Source organism: Atheta coriaria, unplaced genomic scaffold (genome assembly GCF_025399875.1).
Source record: "Atheta coriaria isolate IRGN ID8LTWV9N9 unplaced genomic scaffold, Caltech_Dcor_3.1 hic_scaffold_3_pilon, whole genome shotgun sequence".
Lineage (NCBI taxonomy): Eukaryota > Metazoa > Arthropoda > Insecta > Coleoptera > Staphylinidae > Dalotia > Dalotia coriaria.
The window spans coordinates 4506846-4527813 of record NW_027045445.1 but is presented as its reverse complement, the minus strand read 5'-3'; the positions used below and the strand labels follow the sequence as shown (position 1 = coordinate 4527813).

Genomic DNA, 20968 nt, shown 5'->3' with positions numbered 1-20968 from the left:
CGAAATACACGGCAATTTTTGAGGTGAGATTTAGAGTACTTTCTGAGAGTTAAAAGGGCGGAAAAGGTATACACATTATAGAGAATCTCTTAAACTATATTATTACATTGAGAAATCACAAATTGTTTAGTTGTTCTAAGAGATACAAAGCGTTTTCTACGCTTTTGTAAATTTTGAAATTTTTAGAAAAGGAGACATTTTTAATGGCCATTTTAGGGCACTTCCAGTTGGTTTAGGTACTTGAATATTACCCACATTATTAAGGAGCTTCTTAGGAACAACAAGACGGTGAGAAATCATAAATTGCTTAACTGGTTCAGGAGATACAAGGCGTTTTCTAACCCAAGTTTTTAAAAACTGTCAAAACACAAATTTGACATTTTATAGCACTTCCAGAGATTCTAATAAAGAAAAATACTTGTTGTGACATTGTAAAACGTGTAATAACTAATAATCAAGAAGTTCACAATTACTACAAAGTAATAAACAATTTTCACATTTCACAAAACTAACATTGCCCAGAAATAATCACTAAAACAACTATGTGATGCATTTTCAGTGTACAAAAACCTCGTGCTTTTCTTGATCAGCAAGAATAAGGCGAGAGTGTAAAATTTCCGTTCAGTTTAAATTTTTTTAGTACAGATGTATCATATAAAAAGTAGTAACTAAATTGCCCAGTCCCGTGGCGAGCACAGCTGCATCGCAACACGCTTAATTTGTCTAATTGTGCTGCTTATTGCAGGCCAATGGAGGCGACCAGCGCTGCGGCCTTGTCGACGTATTTCTGCATGGCTTCTTCCTTGGACATACCCTTCTTTCCATTCCAGGCGTCCCACTTGGCTTTGCCTTTCATGTCCAACATTCCAGGTCGGTCTAAAGATAAAAAAAACATTTAAATAAAAAAAAACGTTTTTTGGGGATTTTGGGGTAAAAAACAATAGTTTACAATAAAACACTAAATATTATACCTGTATTAACATCACCAACACTACCCTGTTTGAACAGAGCGTACAATTCGAGAAGATCATCATTCGAAGGCATAGACTTCAAGTTCTTAACATCAGCAGCGGCTTTGTTGAATTGCTACGAAAAAAACAAACAAAATCCAACATTGAAAAGGTTTAAAAATAACTTTCAATTGTTTAAAACTTTATACAATACTCAAAGCGCACTAGTATTCATGTTGCCATGACTCGGATGAATTATGAATCACCATATCTTGATAAGTCGTAATTAGCATAGAACGGGCGCGCACTTGAGAATTAATATGAGGCATAAAATACTTACGTCGACGAGCGCCATGGTGTTGCTGGATTAAACAATGTTTGATGGGATTCTGAAACGTAATCGAAACACGAATTAATAATTATAATAAAACGTGGATGAGTATGCACAAAGCAGCACACGACAGGTGTTTGGTAATAGTAATAATAATAATTTCCTTTTAAGTAAAAGCCACCAATTATTAGCTAGCAATATGAACGTACTTCAAACGTTATCTTGAAGTATACAGGTAAAAATTCACAAGGAATTGCTAATGACAAATATTGCTATATTGCTATCACGTCAATATTGATACCACTTCAAAGGAATGCAAACAGTCTGGCAGGTAAAAAAGTGTAAAACTTGAGAATTTAAATTCAAACAAAAAAAAATAATGTACATTGACTGAAAGCTATTAATTAGCATGAAATATCAATCAAGTGGAGTATAAGTACTCTATAAATATAAATATAAATGTAAATATTTAATGTACTTAAGTCACGTGTACTTAAGTACTTGAATTAAATTAAATTAAATTAAATATTATAAAATTTAGTTTGAAGGGTCAGGGTCCAGAGTTCAGGGTCCAGGGTACAAGTCCTAAGTTCAATAAGGTAACGTAATAAATCGCAAGTCATTGTTAAAATACCTGGTCTGGTCGAAAGTTAATTTGAGAGTTTCCATGGTTTTGAGTGTTTTAACGACGCAGTTGGTTTAACCGGATGTATTATAGTGAAAACGCTGATAACTTTAATTTAAGTGTTCAATAAACTCTCAGCGCGTTAATTCTGATTTACGTGCGTGAATCTACGTGGAATCGTTAAATGCACCTTTAAAGTTTTAACTTGGCGATGGTTTAAGTTAACCTTTGATCTGTGGTGTCTCAGTGTCTCGTTGTGATTACAATATGCGCGGTAATTAATTATTTATATGTGGTATAAAGTAAAATTAAAATGTAATGGAGTATAAGGTTAAAAATGCAAAAACGGAAAGCAATGGCGTTTTTTAAATGAATTTTTAGTGTTTTTTTGGCTAATTTTTGCTTTTAAGGCGTTTTTAATTGTAATGTTGCTAATTTTTGTGAATTATTATTGCATTTTGTGACGTAGGATGAAACATTCCTACTATTTTTCTTATTGGCACAATAAAAAAATGATAAAAAAAGCATGTTTAATTAATTAATTTCATAATATTTACGTCAGCAGTTTCCGTTTTTTTTCATTTTTAGAGTTGTTCATTGTAAAATTGTCAAATTTTGAGAAAATTGCATTTTGTGACGTCGAATGAATCATTTCTATTATTTTTTTTATTGGGAACAATAAAACTTATAAAAACCGGATATTATTAATTAATTTCATAAGATTTACGTCAGAAATTGGATATTAATAACCAAAATCTATAATAAAATCGATTATACGAAATTAAAATTAAAATTTACTGAAGTAAAATGTCAAAAACACAATGAGCAATAACTTTCATTAAAATTTTCAATATTTCATAATTATTTCTGTATTTTTAAACTTTTTAATTACATATAAGACGATAACTTTCAAAATTTATAATATTGCATCTTGTGACGTCAGTTAAAACCTCCCCATTTATTTTTTTATAGACAAAAACCGGATATATTTACCACTTTTTAATTACTCAACTAATATACAACTACCTAATATAAATCAATTAATTTCGTAACATCCACTGACGTAGATATTAATATCCAGCCTCAAAATCGATTACTCACAATAAAAAAAACAGGTACAACATCCACACACATATAATACATTCATTTAGGTAATAAAAGCCAACGCCTGATAAAGGATTAACAAACAAATCGCTGTGTCAACTGATACAGCATCGAAATGTTATTACTCCACGTAATCATCGTGATTGACTCGTCAAATCAGACATAACAGAATTACGCGTTATCAAAAAACCCAAAATATATATTTTATATATTGTAATATGCATTTTTATACATTTTATATGTGTAGTTGTTAAAATAGTTTTAGAGATGTTATAAATGTGTTGTGCGTGTCTGCGGTGTTGACCGGCAAACGGTAATTGTACAAATCTACTCACAACCGGCAATCTCCGAGTTAACGGTAAATGTAAGCGTACAAACAAAAATAAAAATACGTACAACTTCATGCACGTTGATTGTATGGTCATAATGACAAGATCATACGTATTATTGTGGTCAATCAGACTACAGCAATACCGATTACTCAATATTTCAGTATTTCTATAAACTTAACCAACAATTTTCTATGTACTACTCATACTACACTAGTTTTATACTAAATTTACTTCTCTTTACTAAAATAAATCTATTTTTTCCTAAATTTCAGTTGTTTTATGAAACTATTTGTTGTATTTTTATATTTTCTATGATTATTTAAGTAAATTTAATTTATTTTAGTAGTAGTAGAATATTTTATGATGCTTACCAAAAAAAGTACGAAGTCACGTCGCTGTGATGTCTACGGTTGGTACGGATACACTGCGCGCCTGCAGGTTGTTCCGCTTCTTCTAATATCTGTGTACTCGGTCGATGTGGATTGGTGGGTTAGGCGGGTTTAGGCTAGACTCGTATGACTCGTCTCATCGTATGATCGCAGGAGCAGCAGTAGCAGGAGGCCACTACGTGCGCAGCGAGCCGGTTCTCGCCGGCAGGGTTATGCTCAAACATGCCGCTAGCAGGCAGCAGTAGCAATAGCACTACCAGTTGTAATTAACTCAATGGAAATGGCTTGCATCTGTGTATGTAAATGTCTACGTGACGAAACAGGAGTGGATAATGGACATTTCTACTTATCAGTGAATTGCAGAGTGCATGAAGTAATTATTTAAGGGTTTTGGGTTAGTTTAGACATCCTGTAGATTTTTCTATGGACTAGATATTGTATATGTAGAGCTATGGTAACTAAAAAAAGTATTGTGTGTTGCCTACCTAGTACTTATTAGTTCTATTGAACGATTGAAAACGATTGAAATTTTACTGATAATTAATCAATTTGTAGTTAGTTGACATAAGGATATACTACCACTTCACTTCTTGGTTTGTGCTTATCAGAATATCTCCTTGTAACATATCTACACACATTAGATAAGCATAGAAAGTAGATCACTTCTACTGCACTCAAAAAACTGAAGCCTAGGAATAACCCTAAAAGTCCTCCGGTATTTGCTAAAAATAGTCCTCATTTTGTTTAATCTTTAGAGTAGAATACAAAAAATATGCTTACATAAAAATTCAGGGAATCCATACATTTCACTCTTTGTCTTTTTTTGAAATTTATCAATAGAGAAGTAGAAATGCACAACCGCCATGTTTTCTCTACAAATTACGTGAAATCAAATAAAAGAAAATGATTTATAAATAGAATTCTTACGCGAAATATTCAGCAGTTACATTCCCTTTGAATTTTTCTTCGACAGTGTCATATTTTTTCTTTATTTTTCCCACAGTTGTCAAAACCGCCATGTAATTTATTTCGTAACATGCCGGCAGGCAATTGCACTTTAATCTGTGAATATACGAAATTGTAAAACATTAAAGAACAAAAAACAGAAATATTTTTATTTATTTGACGATTTACTCACCTTTCAATCGAGTACCGTTCAATTATATCTTAAAAATCAAACAAAATTATTCAATACTATCAATAAACTAGGTTTCCCTACTTACATTTTGATTCCTCCGCACAAGATTCAGTTTTTTGACCACAAACCTTCGTAGATTGATCTCCTGCAATACATTACATAACCCTACTAGCTGTCAAATATTAAAAACACCGCTTTTGGTTATATAATACCCCAAAGGTTAAAAAATTCAGCATAGGCAACTTATTATACTCACTAGGTAAAAAATACGGCGCGCACCCACATCGCATCAACGTAAAATTCGCTTCACACTCCAACCGACAATTCCTCTCCGTATAAATCCTATAAAACCTCAACTTTCTCTCCCTAGCAAAAAAACACTGCCTTTTACTATAGTGTATCCCAGCCACACCAGTCGTAGCATCTTCAATATCCACATCAATGGCAACACGTATTTCCTCTCCAGGCGAAATAAGCATACCAATATCCGCCATCTTGGGAGACTCAATCGGAGTAGACAACAACGCTTTAAACCCTATACTACTTGTAGTAGTACAGTAATATTCATTCAAATTAGCATCCAACACAACAGACAATCCTAAATTTTGTCCTGGCGCAAAACTACGAAAAGGATAAACATCTCGTGGAGTCCTTTTTGGATAACCATCTTCCGGATTCCAATCGATGATTCTTGTCGGGTAGACATTGGCAAACTCCCTAGGATTAAAATATTCACTACATATATTAATATAAATTAAATTAAGACAAAAACAGATTGAATACTCATAGTTCCTTAGGGAGTAGTTGACAGGGAGTTTGTTAAACGCACAGCAGTATCCTTCATCTGTCAAAATTGTGTTGATGATATCCGAACACTTCCGGTATTCGCCATCCCAGCGACAGACTTTGAACATTTCATTACACTTTTGATTTATCTATAAATATTAATAGTTTTAAGTAAAAAATAAAAAATTGTTTATATATAATTACTCCTATTATCATTTCTCGGACCATGGACCATTCTAAACCACTTTGTTCGACTTCCTCACCTGTGGAATTTGTTGTATCAAAGCTGCTGTTTTTATTACAAAGATCAGCGAGTAGTTGTTTGCTAATGTAAGTTCTGAAATATTTTTAAATTTCATTTTATTACTAAAAATTGTTTTCTTTTTATTGCTTTTTTGTTTTTTACCCGTGAGCATTCAAAAATTCGGCTCTTGATTTCAGAGCGATGTTTACATTACAAATTGTAACAGCAGGAAAAGGTATTTCTGTTATCGTCACTAATTTAGGATTAAAACTAACAATCACAGGACTTTGATCATATCTTTTATACAAATTATAAATAAAATACAAAGCAAACCCAACAGCAATGAAAAAAGACATCAACCAAAAGAGTCTTTCGAATAAAGTTAAATTTTGATCACCAACGTATTTTAAACCATGTAGAGTTGAATTTGAACAATAATTTTGAAATCCTCTTTTGATGTGTAACTTCCTAAAGATTTGTTTTGGTCTAAAATATTAAAAATTAATAAATAAATACAAAAATATACAAAAATTTTACTTATGATGTGATTGTTCTTTGTATATTTTATAAATAGAAACAATCGGCGTGTTTTTCAGATAGTTTTCATCTTTCCCCGATGAATTTATAGGTTTTCTGGATTTCAAAATGGCCGCCATCACTCAAACACACGTTTATTCACACTTTTGAAGATTTACAGATTATTTTCCTCTTTATATAGCCACAAAGTGACAAATTGACAGGGAAATATAACAATATAACATTACACTCAGTAATTACTAGAGGATAACAAGATAACAAGATGGATGTGTTGCATGTGTTGCCTATGTTTACATTAATAACATACTTAACTCTTACAATCACAAATCACAACTTACTACTAACAAATTGCCGCAGGCGTGATTTCTATTCTATTCTATTCTATTTTATTTAACAAAGACTTGTTGGTGTTGTTGATTATGCTGTCTGCTTTGACACCAAACACACGCTCCTCGAATGAAGAGAAAATAAATGAGCTCGACCACGGTCATGAAACTAAATCCCAGGAATAAACTCAATAATCCTCCGGTGTTTGCTGCAATAAAATCAATTTAAATTAAATTTACACTTTAAATAAAGAATTTTCAAAATATTTACAAAGAAACTCTGAAAAATTATACATTGCTGTCTTCACTTGTACTGGAAACCTTTCAACACCAAAGAAAATGTGTAGTATAGCTATATTTTCACTAAAAAAATAAACATTAATATAGTTTTAACTAGAATTCAAGGATTTAAATAAAAATATACGCAAAATATTCTTTTGTGAAATTCCCTGCGAATTCATTATAAGTAATATTATTCAAATCCAATAATTTCCCGAATGATTGTATATCTGTGTAATATTCAAATTGGGAACACCCAGGTAAACAATCACAGGCTAATTTTTCTTTCCCATAACGTTCTATTATATCTAAAATCAAAAATAAAACAATTATAACCTTAAAATGTAAAAAAATGCATTGTGGGTTGCCTATACTCACACTTTGCTTGAGTAGTACAAGTATCATCAGATTTATCACACAAATTCGTATCCTGATCACGCGGAAGATAATATGGAATACATCCACACATCTCCTCAGTATAATTAGCCTCACATTCAAGGAGACAATTAGTCGCCGAATACAATTGAAAATATCTTAAAAATTTCTCATCTGTAAAGAAACACTTCCTTTTACGATAATCTATCCCCCTGATTGAATCTGTAGCCAGTTGTACATCAACATTGACAGCAATTCGTGATTCTACTCCAGGTTCCAATAAATATCCCAGGTCCGCAATTTTAGGAGATTCTCTTGGTGAATGAAACAATATCTTGAAACCAAATCCATTGCTTACAGAACAGTAATATTCATGCATAGCACTATCCAGGACCACAGTTAATCCTTGTTGGACTCCTCTACCAAAAGCCCGATATGGATATATATCATCTTTGATATTAGCTGGGTACCCTACTTCAGGGTACCAATTTACTACGTTATTTGGATAAGTAAAATTTGTCCCTGCACTAAAATCATTCATATTATTATGTTACCAGTAGAGTTGGTTGCATAATATTTACAAATCATGTCTGTAGACGTATTTATATGGTAGTTTATTAAAGGTACAGCAGTATCCATCGTCTGTCAGTACGTAATCAATCAATTCACTGCAATCACGAGTCTTTCCTTGCCATTTACAACCAACCAACATCTCGCTACACTTTTGCGTGATGTTTATAATGACACTTTCCATGGTATCCCAGGAAATTGGACCTATGTCGCCGTAGTTTGTTGAGTTTGAACGGCAGAGGTCATCGAGGATAAGATGGTGTTCTGGTGATCTATAAAAATTGAATAATTTGAGTCTTTTTTTCAACTTTTTCTACTTTTTCCAAGGTTTTGACGCACCAAAAGTGGCATTTTAATCACGGAAAGCTAAGACCGTGACTAAAGTATTTTAGCTTAAATATCACGTTGCTAAACGTGGTTAAAGTACCATTTAGCGCTCTTGATACTTAATATACTACAATGTCATATTGAACATAAATAAAACTAACCCTGATTCAATAATTGCTTTTGCACGACTTTTCAAAGCAATATTCGTGGTACAGATTGTCACAGCAGGAAACGGGATGTTCTGAACATTGATCATTTCCGGGCTGAAGCCGACAGTCACAGGACTATCGTAGTAGTTAACAAAAAGGTTGATGATGAAGTAGATGGACAACATCACGGAGATAACAAAAGACGCAAACCAGAAAATACTAAAAATATTGAAGTTTCATGAAATTTACTTAATTATTATTAAAATAATTAATAATTACCGTTCTGGTCGACTGAATCGATTCTCTCCAACATATTTTAATCCATGTAAGGTGCTAGTTTCACAATAATGGCTAAAACTTTCTGCAAAACTTTCAAAACATGTTTTATTCGGAACTTTTCTGAAAGTATCTCTTTTTCTAAAAATGCAATCAATTATTAAATATTTACATTAATAATTATGTAATATTAATATTAATTACTTGATTAAAAGAATTCGTTTATTTTTATAATCATACTCCTGTCGTATTTGTTTATGTGATTGATTTGGTATCGGATGAAACCGATCAACATTCACGACATTATTATTACGCCAACTGTGCAAATCTCTGCGGGGTTGTAAATCCGTACGCAAACCGAACGGTATTCATTGCTGAACAAGACTGAAAAGTAAATGAAGATTAACTGTCGCAATGCAGTGGACTATTTAGGAAATTGGGGCAAAAGATTTTTTTGTAGTAGTCAATGTCACCAGGGTAATGTTAATGGTAATGGAAAATAATTAGTTATATAAACTGGATGCGCTTGTTATTTTTTTTTATTGACAATTACAACAATTACAGGCAAATACCTTGTAATTATGTGTTGCGGGTGTAATCAAAACGTAATTAATCTAGTTACAAAGGTTTTGGTGAAATTTAACGTGACAATTATTTATTTTAGTCGTGAAGCGTTAATTTGACATCAATAATTGTAAATGTGCGTGAATATGTAAAGAAACTGAGGATTATAGAAGAGTAATGGTGTTATGGTTAATTCAAAATGGCGGATATCATGGATAATTACAGTTTATTTATAAATAGAGATAGTTTTGTGTTATTACAACTCGTTTTTGTCTCTACATAGCAAGAACGTGAGTTATTTGAATAAATTCATGCAAATCCAATTTTTATTGAACAAATACACGCTGTTTAACTTGATTTTTACTCCTCTTGTTTTGACACCACACACAAGCACCTCTAATAAACAAGAAGTAAATTATTTCCACAACACTCAGAAAACTGAAACCCAAAAACAATCCCAATAATCCACCGGTATTCGCTAAAATAAATTAAGAAACATTAACAAGTGACTAAACAAACATAACCTCAAAATATTACAAAGAAACTCCGAAAAAGTATACGTTGATGATTTAACTTGTACTTGGAATCTTTCAGCGCCGAAAAAGAAGTGAACAATCGCCATGTTTTCTCTAAAAAAACAAAAACATTAAAACTCATTATTTTCCTCAACAATTTAAACCAACATACGCAAAATATTCCTGAGAATAATTCCCCAAGAACTCTGAATCAGTAATATTATTCAAATTCATCAATTTTCCTTCTGATAAAACACTAGGAAAATATTCAAGCAGATAACACCCAGGTAAACAATCACAAGCTAACTTTTCAGGCCCATAACGTTCAATAACAACTAAAAATAAACAAATTTACCGATAATATTCCCTCAATAATTCAATTAAATAAATAAAAACGCACATTTTGCTTGTGTCGTACACTGTTCATCCGACTTATCACAAATCTTCATATCCATATCTCTGGGTAAATAATATGGCGTACATCCACACTGCTCATAAGTATAGTTAGCTTCACACTCCAACATACAATTCCTTGCATTATACATATTATAATAACGCAAATATTTCTCAAAAGCAAAAAAACATTTCCTTTTACGATAATCAATACCACGAATCGAATCAGATGCTTGTTCAATATTAGTATCAATCACAATACGTGATTCTATACCAGGTTGTACCAAGAAACCTAAATCAGCAATTTTTGGAGCTTCCCTTGGTGTATGAAGTTGAATCTTGAATCCAAAGCCATTTGTAGTAGAACAATAATATTCATCTAAAGCAGCGTCCAAAACAAGGGATAAACCTTGATTGACACCACGACCAAACGCCCTGTATGGATAAACATCATCTTTAGCGTTGGCAGGGTAGCCTGCCTCAGGGTACCAAGGCACGATGTCATTTGGGAAGCCTAACTGGTTTTGCTCACTATAAAAATTCTCAATTTTATAATTTTACTTAAAATTTGAATAAAACTCACGGAGGTATTTTATATATCAAATTAACAGGAAGTCTGTTGAAGGTACAGCAATACCCATCATCAGTTAAGACAGAATTTATCAATTCTTTGCATACATAAGTCTTACTTTGCCATTTACAACCAATAACCATCTCACTACACTTTTGTGTGATGTTTATGATGACATTTTCCATGGTATTCCATGAAATAGGGCCAATATCATCGTGATTTGTTGAAGTATTTGAATTACACATGTCATCAAGTACCAATTGTTGAGCTGGTGTACTAAAACATCAAACTTTTATTTATTTTGGTAAAACTGGAGAAAAATATTACAAACCCGGAACGTTTAACGATTTCTGCACGACTTTTAAGAGCAACATTAGTATTACAGATTGTCACAGCAGGAAAAGGTATGTTTTGGACATTGATCATTTCAGGACTGAAATTGACGATAACAGGGCTGTTATCATAGTTGACATAGAGGCTAGTGATGAAGACTATCGCCAAGGCAACGGCAACCAAGAAAGCAATTAACCAAAAAATCCTAAACACAAAAATCAAAAAATTACAAAAAAAAATCTCAAAAAACACCAAAATTTGATGGTAATACCGTTCAGGTTTACTAAATCGATTCTCCCCGACATATTTCAACCCATGCAGTGAACTAGTATCACAATAATGATCAAAACCATCAATGAGCTTCTCCCAAAATGTCTGCTCCTTTGAAACTGAGTGTTTAGACACATTTAACGGTCCTTTCGCATTAAAATCATGAAACTGACGTATATTTTTATACGCAGGAGGTGGTCCCACTGGTCCCTGAGGTGGTAAAGCTGGCAAACGTTCAACTTTAAAGTGATCATTATAATATCTCCACGAATGCAAATCTTTCCTCGCATGAGGCCCACTCCGATCGTAATTCATCGCCGAATTATCCACAACTAAACCTACCCATCTAGAAGTTTATTTTAAGGGATTATTTTTTAGGAGGTCAACATGTTAAACAATGTCTACCGTTTGGTTAATAACAGGTTGTGTGACAAGTAATACATCGTAACAGTTTGGATGCGTTCGTTTCTGATTAACCATCATCTAATTACACAAAAACACCGACACGAATACTAATTACACATGCGAAGTAATCAGTATTAGATCAAATGTTATTTGGGTTGCCTAAGTATAATAAACTATGTTATATATTTGATATATTTTCACATAATGGAGATCCGTTTTGGTTTCTGAGTATTTTATTCTATTCGAATGTCTTCTTTGATTCCTCTTGGTATCCAGTCCATGGCCACCATGTGTCTGGACACTGGAAACGATAGACACATTTGTTCGTCGCCGTGTCACGCACGTATTTATGCTTGCACACGCATTTCGGCTCACAATCACAGAGCGGTTTGTTCGGAAGGCGGAAATTATCGCAGGTGAACTCACACTTTACAATCTCTCTACTATCCTCACATTTTTGATAGAATTCATCAATGTGACAATCACTAGCTGGGACGTGATTATTAGCACCGTGTGCAACCACTAAAATTATTTATTTTTTATCTAAAAATTTTATTTTTAAGTTTTTAATGAAAACTTACCAAGAATGGTTCCCAAAAGGACTAAAACCCTCAACAACATGTTTTTAACTGTAGATTTATCAATAGAAGAAATCCGGAGCGAGTTTCACGCGCCCTATAAAGACGTGCAATGCCCGGAGATAACAATGTTTGAGAATATGTTGAAAACAAACACAAAACGCTACTATTATTTATTACACGTGAATTTTTTGCCTATTGAAGTAGATACACGAAGACAGCGCGCATGTTTTCGGGGATTTCCAGCAATTTTTGCGCAAACTCGTAGCCTGTTGACAACAGTAAGTAATACAGGTAGCTAATGTGTAAATAATCATGTTTTAATTCATTCTCGAGACATACCAGACATTCAGTTATCTTACAATGAAACTAATGTAAATGATAAACAAACTCATACGTAGTTTATGTAATAGGTATATTAGGTTTAAAAATCAAATGGGATTGATGGCTTGGGATATGAATATCCATCTTGTTTAGGTGGTAGGTAGTCTCTGACTTGTGGTTTTGGAGTTGTGGTTGGTGGGCGGGCATAAGTTGGGATTGGGTTTATAGGTTGTGGTTTGTAAGGTGGTACAATTGCAGTTGGTTTAGGTGGTAGGTATTCAATAATAGGTCTTTTGGTTGTTGTTGGAGGTGGAGGTGGTGGGGGTGGACGTCTTGTTGTTGTGGTTGTCCTGGGTGCTGGTGGTAGATAGGTTGGAGGTGGTGGTGGTCTTCTTGTAGTTGTTGGAGGTTTAGGTGGAAGGTATGTGGGTGGTTGAGTGTAAGGTCTTCTAGTTGTTGTTGTGGTAACTGGAGGTAGGTAAATTGGCGGAGATGTTGTTGGTGGTGGAACACGTACAACTGGAGGATTATTCGCTACTGGTGTTACAGGTGGTAAGTAAATGGGAGCAGAAGTAGTTGGTCTTCTAGTAGTTGTTGGTCTTCTTGTGGTGGTTGTGGTTGGTGGTGGAAGATAATCCCTGTTTACTTTAATATAAGTTGTTGGTGGTCTGTTTTCTACCTGGATTGGTGGTGGAGGAGGTGGAGGTCTTCTTGTTGTAGTGACTGGAGGAAGATATTCTCTGATTACTTTGGGTGTAGTAGGAGGAGGTGGTCGTGGTGTTGTTCTACGTGTTGTAGATATATATGTTGTTGTAGGTCTGTTTTCCAAAACAATTGGTGGTGGTGGAGGTCTTCTTGTTGTAGTAACAGGTGGTAGATAATCTATGATTACTTTAGGTGTAGGAGGAGGAGGTGGCGGAGGTCTTCTGGTTGTAGTAACTGGGGGGAGATAATCTCTGTTTACTTTTGGTGGAGGTGGAGGTTTTGGTGTAGTTCTTGGAATTGGTGGGGCAATATAAACAGGTTTAGGTTTATCTTCAAAAGGAATCTGAGGTTTTGGATAACTGTATCCACTTTTTGGTGTGATGGGTGGTGGTGGTGGAGGTCTTCGTGTAGTTGGTGGTGGAGGAGGAGGAGGTCTTCTGGTAGTAGGTGGCGGTGGTGGTGGTCTTGTTGTTGGTGGAGGAGGTGGCCTTCTTGTAGTAGAAGGTGGTAAATATTGATTGTTCACTTTAGGAGCAGGGGGAACATAAGTTGGGATGCGTTTAGCTTCAAAAGGAATTATTGGTTTGGGATAATCATAGCCAATTTTAGGTGTTGGTGGAGGAGGTGGAGGTGGAGGTCTTCTGGTAGTAGTAGGGGGTGGTGGAGGTCTTGTTGGAGGAGGTGGAGGTCTCCTTGTTGTAGGTGGTGGTGGGGGTCTCGTTGGAGGAGGCGGAGGTCTTCTAGTTGTGGGAGGCGGTGGTGGTCTTCTTGTAGTAGGAGGAGGTAAATATTGATTGTTCACTTTTGGAGCTGGCGGAACATAAGTTGGAATGCGTTTAGCTTCAAAAGGAATGATTGGTTTGGGATAATCATAACCAATTTTAGGTGTTGGTGGAGGAGGAGGAGGTGGAGGTCTCCTGGTAGTAGTAGGTGGTGGTGGAGGTCTCCTTGTAGTTGTTGTTGGATTAGTCACAGGTGGTAAATATGTATTAACAAATGGAGTAGTTCTTCTGGTTGTCGTTGTTCTTCTAGTAGTAGTAGTAGTAGGTCTTCTAGTAGTCGATTGAGTATACACAAATACATCCGAAGGGGTTGGATAAATATACCCTTCGGTAACACGAGGAGGTGGTCTCCTAGTTGTAGTAGTTGGTGGACGTGGAGGAGGAGGTGGAGGAGGCGGAGGTGTTCTAGGACTAGTCAAAGGAGGCAAATACGTATTTACAAATGGCGTAGTTCTCCTAGTCGTAGGTGGAGGTGGAGGAGGGGTTGGCCTAGGAGTAGTCCTTCTAGTTGTAGTAGTTGGTGGTGGTGGTCTCCTAGTACTATATTCCAATCTATTTGACGGAATCGGATAATGATACCCATCAGATTTAGGTGTTGGTGGAGGTGGCGGTGGAGGTCTCCTGGTTGTAGTTGGTGGAGGAGGAGGTCTCCTCGTAGTACTCGGTGGTGGCGGTGGGGGTGGTCTTCTAGTAGTAGTAGGCACCGAATACTCCAATCTATTAGACGGTGTCGGATAAATATACCCATCATTAACCGGTTTCTTTGGTGGCACATAAACATTATTAGTTTTTATCTCAAAAACATTCGTAGGTTTCGGATAACTATAACCCTGTTGCACTGGTGGAGGCCTAGTCCTCGGCGGTGGTGGAGGAGGTGGAGGAGGAGCCCGAGTAGTTTGACGAACCGGAACAAACACCTGATTCGTCTCGAACGGAATCACCGGTCGTGGATAATCATAACCCTGGAAGTCATCACTTCCGATTGCTCGCTTTTCCTTCGCAAAACTCGGCACCACGCATGCCAAGCCGAAGATAGCGAATAATAACACTGGCAATCTCTAAAACGAGCACAAATTTAACATATATTAATCTTGCGTTTTGAAATCGACGCCCCGCTGGGCACATTCACTTTAACGCGAAGGTTCAAAATCCTAAAACTCACTTTTCAACGCAAAAACCTGCACAACCCACGCAAAAATTACACAAGAATCACCAAAACCATATTCAACATCATCTTTTATGTTAATCACCCAAATAAACTTGATTAAATCAAATTGTTTGAATGATAAACGACGTATTAAGAAACAAGATCGCAGCAATTGAGAATCATTACTAATTCTGGTCATCAGGATGTCAATGCACACGTAACAAAGTGAAATCGATAAGAAACCCACAAAAGGGAGTTCCACGTAAACAACTCATTCAACCTTATTAGTTTAACTCTTTAATTCAATTACTCTTTTTCTTTGATTACACAACAAGTTTACATGGAAACAGAAAAAAAGAAATCACTCAGAACTATTTCCGACATTTTGCAACCATAAATAAACTGATTTAACTATTACGTAATCACCATTCGGATCAATTACATTTTAATTACAAATTGAAAGATCAAAGCAGTTAATCATAATTATTATTTATATAATCCATTCCAACGCGTAAAAAAATGTGAATTCTATTAATAAATGTCACGTCGATTTGACTCTACACGCAAATGAGTGTCCTTGGCATTTTTTAAAAGAAGAAGAAGATCCACTTGAGGTCATTAGAATACATTAAGATTTTTATAATTAATTAACCAATCAATAAACAATAATTAATAGAAATAATAAAAATAATGCACTTACCATTTTATGTTTATTTCATTTTCTTCCTTCTTGAGAAAAACAAACACTATTCAAGTGTAATTTAAAACTTTTCAACTTTTAAACTAAAACGAAGATAAAAATTCCGCGCGTGTGGCGAAGATGAGCACGACCCGAGTGGACTGTCCGTCGGCGCCGGTGTCCAATGTACTTTTATATGACAATGATGAAGGCAATCAAGTTATGAAATAACCACCTACAGAAAACATCTTCTTTCGGTGATTCGACGTGTTGGTCAGCGGGTATCGCACACGCGGCGCTGAAAGGAAGCCGACCAGCGGTCACCTGCGACAACTTGACGACAACTTTTTTTTCCACCTGCCGCAAGAGGTGGCAACGCACGTATTCCAACACAAAAGGATAATGTTCTTAATAAATTAATCGATTTAATATAGTACAAGTAAATGCTTTCAGAATTATTTTGTTAATCATGCAATTAATTAGTTTTACAACTATTGGGAATGCGCAGAATGTAAAAAACCTAAGACACGGCATTCCTTTCGTTTAATAACTTGCAGGAATGACGGCATCCCAGGTAAATGCAAATTTAATGACTTTTAGAAATATTCCGTCAAAGTTTTTAAATTTAAGATCAATAAACTTTAGTTTTATTGTTTAGACAAATTTAGCTATAGAAATAATTGAAAATAAACGTTTAATAAGCTAAATTTTAAACAAAACCATAAAAATTAACAATAAACATGTCAAAAATGGTTTATTTAACACCAGAGGGCGCTGGTGCATTAGAAAAACTAATACTAATGATTTTGACTAATGATTTGCAGGTAAAGTTGCATACATAGCAAAAAATCGCTTCATTATTATTCACTCCAAAGTTTATTGATATCGATGATCCTTATTAACATAAACTATACCTACTGGAATGTTCACCATCTTGAATTCCCTCATTATTACTCCAAAACTTGAATCACCACATCCTGGTGACACTTGTACCATGACAACGATTGCAATTAATATGCAAATGCCGCTCCAATCATTTCATGTATTAATGTTTATGTTTTTACCACTTAAATCAAAGAAAATTTATTTTTATCGACAAAAACATTAATTTCTGATCGCCGCGGCAATCCGCAATAAATTAAGAATAGAGAACAGAATGTTATGGAAAATGGCATTGACATTTGAAAGAATCTAAAGCATACGAAGCACAACAGCACGCGCCTCTGATGACACCAATTCTTTCAAAGCAAAAATCGATATTTATAAAACATACTTAATTAAAATACCACGCGTATTGCAAACGTGCGTGACTCCTGCGTGAAATTAATACTAATTCAGAATGCAAATCAATTTTCCTCTCCGTTGTAATTCTAACAAGCTGCAATTAATACATTTGCCATCTATTTATATTTTATGTCATCACAGCATAACTAATTAATATTTGTTGTTTTTAAATGTTAGATTTTGAGAAATTTAATACTTAATTAAATGTTAAAAAGAGATTGCTCACAATGCAGAAGAGATTTTGCAAGCGAATCAAATTTATCGACAAAAATTACGAAACTTTAATGACCGCCATTTTAACAACTGATTTATTACCAGCTAACAACTGATGGTCAGTATAACACGAAACACACAATAATAAATTATGACTTGATAGATCTACGATCAACAGCATCAATACCAGCAGTTTATTATTCAAATGTTACAAGAAACATCTAACAACTTGTCACTTCCTGATTCATTAAATAGCCATTAAATTCTAACCTACAATATCAACTTTCTTCACCTTCTTCACATCATCTGCCTCTGCTTCTTCAAAAGTATCATCAACATCATGGTGCTTAGATAAATTTGACTTAAAACTACTTTTGAGATAATTAGCAGATGCTTCATTGTATCTATCAAAAGAACCCAAACTCCTTCCAAATCTGACATAGGACCTTGACCATTCAGAGGGTTTAAACCTTGCCTTTAACCTCAAAGGTGGCAGACCAACATTTTGAACCTTTTTCACTTCCCCCAAAGCGAATTTGATTGTTTTCTCAATCGGGGCATCTCCCACCTTTGTAAAAGTATGATCACAACGTGTTGGTTCAATGGGCGGGAGGAAATTCTGCCCGGATTCAGCAACAGCCGTGAAGAAACTCGCCTCGGAAGTGAGATCTTCAAATAATTCACTTGTACTAGATGCTAGGGAAGCTTTCTTTTCTTCTTCCCTCACAGAAGCAAATATGTTTTGATACGTGGAAGCATCTTCAAATTGCTCAGAAATTAAAGAGAGAATATCATTTAATATTTTCTTGACGTCTTTATCAACGTCAACGTTGGAAAATGGCGGAGTAAACCCAGCGGGCCAAGCAATATGTTCTGTTTCAGATTTGACAGGACTAAACTGATAGGGAGAGATTTCAACTTCTGGAATTTCTTGCACAGAAGTAGATTCAATAGGAACTGAAAACTCAGCGTAGTTATCCTCTGGTAACGGTTCGCATTGTTCTTCAGGAATCCACAAATCACGCCTTGGGTCTATAACAACTGTATCATAATGCATGTACATTGTGCTGAAGACATCAAGATAAGCTTTATGAAGACAATGAGTTAAATACTTCACAGATTGTATTCTCAAATAGGATTCCTGACATTTGTCAAGGGCATTCTCAATGAGTTCATTCCGAATGCACAAAACATTGAGGTAATCTTCATCTTCAGCTAGTACACTATCTAAATAAGAATCTGGTTTGTTTTGTGGTTTACGTAGACCAACTACACTGTGTGTAGATTTCCTCCCTCTTCCACTGTTGCGACTCATGTTGATTAAACAAATTGACAGATGTTTGTCGGCACGTTACTTCTAAAAACAAATTAATCAACGCCACGCCACCACTACTATATTAGGAAATAATTAACATACATAACAGGTATTTCATCAGGACGCACACACAGACATCATGTGGATGTTGATCTTTGTGACTAGCATCTTCTTCAAAATGACAACTGGCAAAATGTTAATTAATTTGTCAACAACCTTGCTATTTAAGCCACGTAAACGTATTAACAGAATGATATTAATCATAATTTATAACATTATAAAGAAAGTTTAATCTGTTTTCAATGTTTTACTTCTTCTTTTGTTCGTTAAAGGATACACATGTCAATACAATAGATGTGCACGCATTAAATGCTCACTTTCACCAAAACAAATATTTTTAGCCAAATATGAACAAAAAACACGAGTATTTCAGTCTTTACATTAGGAAATGTCAATTTGGCAAGTATAGTAAACAGAATATATATATAAAACAACATAAAACATTAACCGTAATAAAAGAAAACGCAACCACAACACAAATCCATGCTTATCATCTAGTTATTTATGCTGTAACGGTACACACATGAAAGTCGTTGCATATTGAAATAGTCTTATAGTATAATATCGTGTTTTGCTATGTTCAACATCAATATCAATATTGTTTATGTATATTTCAGTGTTTCACACCAAAAACCAAAAATTAATCGAATAGGAATCATGGGATGTACGAAACGAATCAGAATTCAATTATATCCTAAGGCCACCCATTTCTCTTGAATCACGGAGTTTCCAGCCTCGTAAAATTGCATGCAAATGTTGTTTATATAATGTTCAACACGTTTTTTACTGACAACGGCGTGAAAACATGCAGGAGACTATCCCATCCACAATCAGCAAGCTCCCCGGCTTTTAAATTGTTCCAATCCAGGCCGTAGACAAATTCGGAGTGATGCTTGATCACTTCCACTGCTTCCGGACTCTTTTTGTAGTCCCAGATGCGTGTGGTGTAATCATAACTGACGCTTGCGAGTAAACTCATCGCATGAGGCGAGAATTGTATTCGTCGCACAGCGTAATCACAACCACGTAATTGGAATATCGGATGAGTGTAATTCCGGATATCCCAACCACGGATCAAACCATCTGAACCACATGTAGAGATGATGTTTTGATCGTACTTACACCAATCACAAGACAAGACTTCAGCATCATGTGCTCGAAATGTTATACTAGAGTTATTGTTAAGCGAACTCCACAGTTTGAGATTGCCATCTCCAGAGACTGAAGCGAATGAGTGTGGAATGTGTGGACTCCACATGGCATTGTATACCAACTGTGAATGACCTAGGAATGTATTCAGGGATGATTTGTGAGTGGGATCCCATACTTTGATGGTGTGATCCCATGATGCACTTAGTAATAACTGTTGTTGCCTTGTTCTGGTCCAGTCCACTGAGTAGACTTCATTTTTATGCTCGTTTAGTGTCTGAATAGGTGTAGCAACTAAAATTATTCAATAATTAATTAAATAAGCAATTGTTGCTATGAAAAAGTATGAAATTTACCTCCTGTGTTCCAAATTTGTAAACCACCATCACCTGAAGTGGTGACAATGATATTAGGATCAAACTCTGACCAGACAACATCAAAGAGACCATCAGTCCATTGGAATTTCTGTTTCTCTACCAGTTGATTGTTAACATTTTCAAGCAGGAAGAGAGTGCCACCGCCTGCCAGGCCAAAGTATTGGCTGGTGGCAACTGCAATCTGATTGCCATCGAATGGCGAGAATCTCACACTATATCCATGTCTGTTGGGTGTTAGAAATGTAGCCATGCTACGGCGGTGACTACGTGTTGATCGTATGCTTCTGCATGACTGAGGGCACTAAGGGCTTTCGCATACGTGCCCCTTTTTATACGCACACACACGCCGGGCGCAAATCGACTTTAGCCTTCGGAGATTGGGTCGAGTGTCCAAAAAAAATTGAACTTTTTGTGTGCATAACGAATCACGGAAAACATGTTTCTGACATTCACAACGAGCTTTCAGAGCGCGATTGACGCGAATGACACCGATCTGGGAAGTGAAGGCACAAGCAGGAGGGAGTTAGAATGAGAAGAGAATCAAAGAACCACCCGAAACCACTACT

General features: G+C 35.3%; 7 protein-coding genes across 9 annotated transcripts; all 7 read right to left on the bottom strand.

Moving 5' to 3' along the window:
• Positions 1–418: 418 nt before the first annotated feature.
• LOC135803793 (acyl-CoA-binding protein homolog) lies at positions 419–3856 on the bottom strand. Its single transcript, XM_065317486.1, has 4 exons — positions 3714–3856; positions 1291–1339; positions 972–1086; positions 419–876 (listed from the first exon to the last, which is right to left on the bottom strand). The coding sequence occupies exons 2-4, from the start codon at positions 1303–1305 to the stop codon at positions 737–739; spliced, it is 270 nt and encodes an 89-aa protein (XP_065173558.1). The 5' UTR covers positions 1306–1339; positions 3714–3856; the 3' UTR covers positions 419–736.
• On the bottom strand, positions 3714–5785 carry LOC135803792 (pickpocket protein 28-like). Of its 2 annotated transcripts, XR_010550870.1 has the most exons (8): positions 5653–5785; positions 5126–5586; positions 4955–5014; positions 4870–4897; positions 4659–4793; positions 4512–4603; positions 4217–4453; positions 3714–4159 (listed from the first exon to the last, which is right to left on the bottom strand). XR_010550870.1 is itself a non-coding variant. In XM_065317485.1 (7 exons), exons 1-7 carry the CDS (start codon positions 5781–5783, stop codon positions 4287–4289), a joined length of 1074 nt encoding a protein of 357 aa, XP_065173557.1. In that variant the 5' UTR covers positions 5784–5785; the 3' UTR covers positions 3714–4286. The 2 variants fall into 2 exon arrangements, 1 of the variants encoding a protein (XP_065173557.1); XM_065317485.1 differs by having other exon boundaries at positions 3714–4453.
• Positions 5786–6822: 1037 nt separating this feature from the next.
• Positions 6823–8647, bottom strand: LOC135803686 (pickpocket protein 28-like). The gene is made up of 5 exons (XM_065317358.1): positions 8475–8647; positions 7998–8258; positions 7420–7943; positions 7314–7349; positions 6823–6971 (listed from the first exon to the last, which is right to left on the bottom strand). The coding sequence occupies exons 1-5, from the start codon at positions 8645–8647 to the stop codon at positions 6823–6825; spliced, it is 1143 nt and encodes a 380-aa protein (XP_065173430.1).
• Positions 8648–9511: 864 nt separating this feature from the next.
• Positions 9512–12516, bottom strand: LOC135789649 (pickpocket protein 28-like). The gene is made up of 9 exons (XM_065299576.1): positions 12371–12516; positions 11790–12311; positions 11386–11730; positions 11113–11319; positions 10794–11057; positions 10218–10741; positions 9990–10152; positions 9840–9931; positions 9512–9780 (listed from the first exon to the last, which is right to left on the bottom strand). Exons 2-9 carry the CDS (start codon positions 11825–11827, stop codon positions 9629–9631), a joined length of 1785 nt encoding a protein of 594 aa, XP_065155648.1. The 5' UTR covers positions 11828–12311; positions 12371–12516; the 3' UTR covers positions 9512–9628.
• Positions 12517–12666: 150 nt separating this feature from the next.
• On the bottom strand, positions 12667–16152 carry LOC135789623 (uncharacterized). Its single transcript, XM_065299541.1, has 2 exons — positions 16026–16152; positions 12667–15236 (listed from the first exon to the last, which is right to left on the bottom strand). Exons 1-2 carry the CDS (start codon positions 16026–16028, stop codon positions 12792–12794), a joined length of 2448 nt encoding a protein of 815 aa, XP_065155613.1. The 5' UTR covers positions 16029–16152; the 3' UTR covers positions 12667–12791.
• Positions 16153–17677: 1525 nt separating this feature from the next.
• Positions 17678–19061, bottom strand: LOC135789999 (uncharacterized). 2 transcript variants are annotated; one of them, XM_065300092.1, is made up of 2 exons: positions 18919–19061; positions 17678–18855 (listed from the first exon to the last, which is right to left on the bottom strand). In XM_065300092.1, exon 2 carries the CDS (start codon positions 18814–18816, stop codon positions 17767–17769), a length of 1050 nt encoding a protein of 349 aa, XP_065156164.1. In that variant the 5' UTR covers positions 18817–18855; positions 18919–19061; the 3' UTR covers positions 17678–17766. The 2 variants fall into 2 exon arrangements, with proteins under 2 accessions (XP_065156164.1, XP_065156163.1); XM_065300091.1 differs by having other exon boundaries at positions 17678–18858; positions 18919–19057.
• A 42-nt stretch (positions 19062–19103) lies between these two features.
• Positions 19104–20926, bottom strand: Pex7 (Peroxin 7). The gene is made up of 2 exons (XM_065300094.1): positions 20382–20926; positions 19104–20319 (listed from the first exon to the last, which is right to left on the bottom strand). Exons 1-2 carry the CDS (start codon positions 20650–20652, stop codon positions 19637–19639), a joined length of 954 nt encoding a protein of 317 aa, XP_065156166.1. The 5' UTR covers positions 20653–20926; the 3' UTR covers positions 19104–19636.
• Positions 20927–20968: the final 42 nt, after the last annotated feature.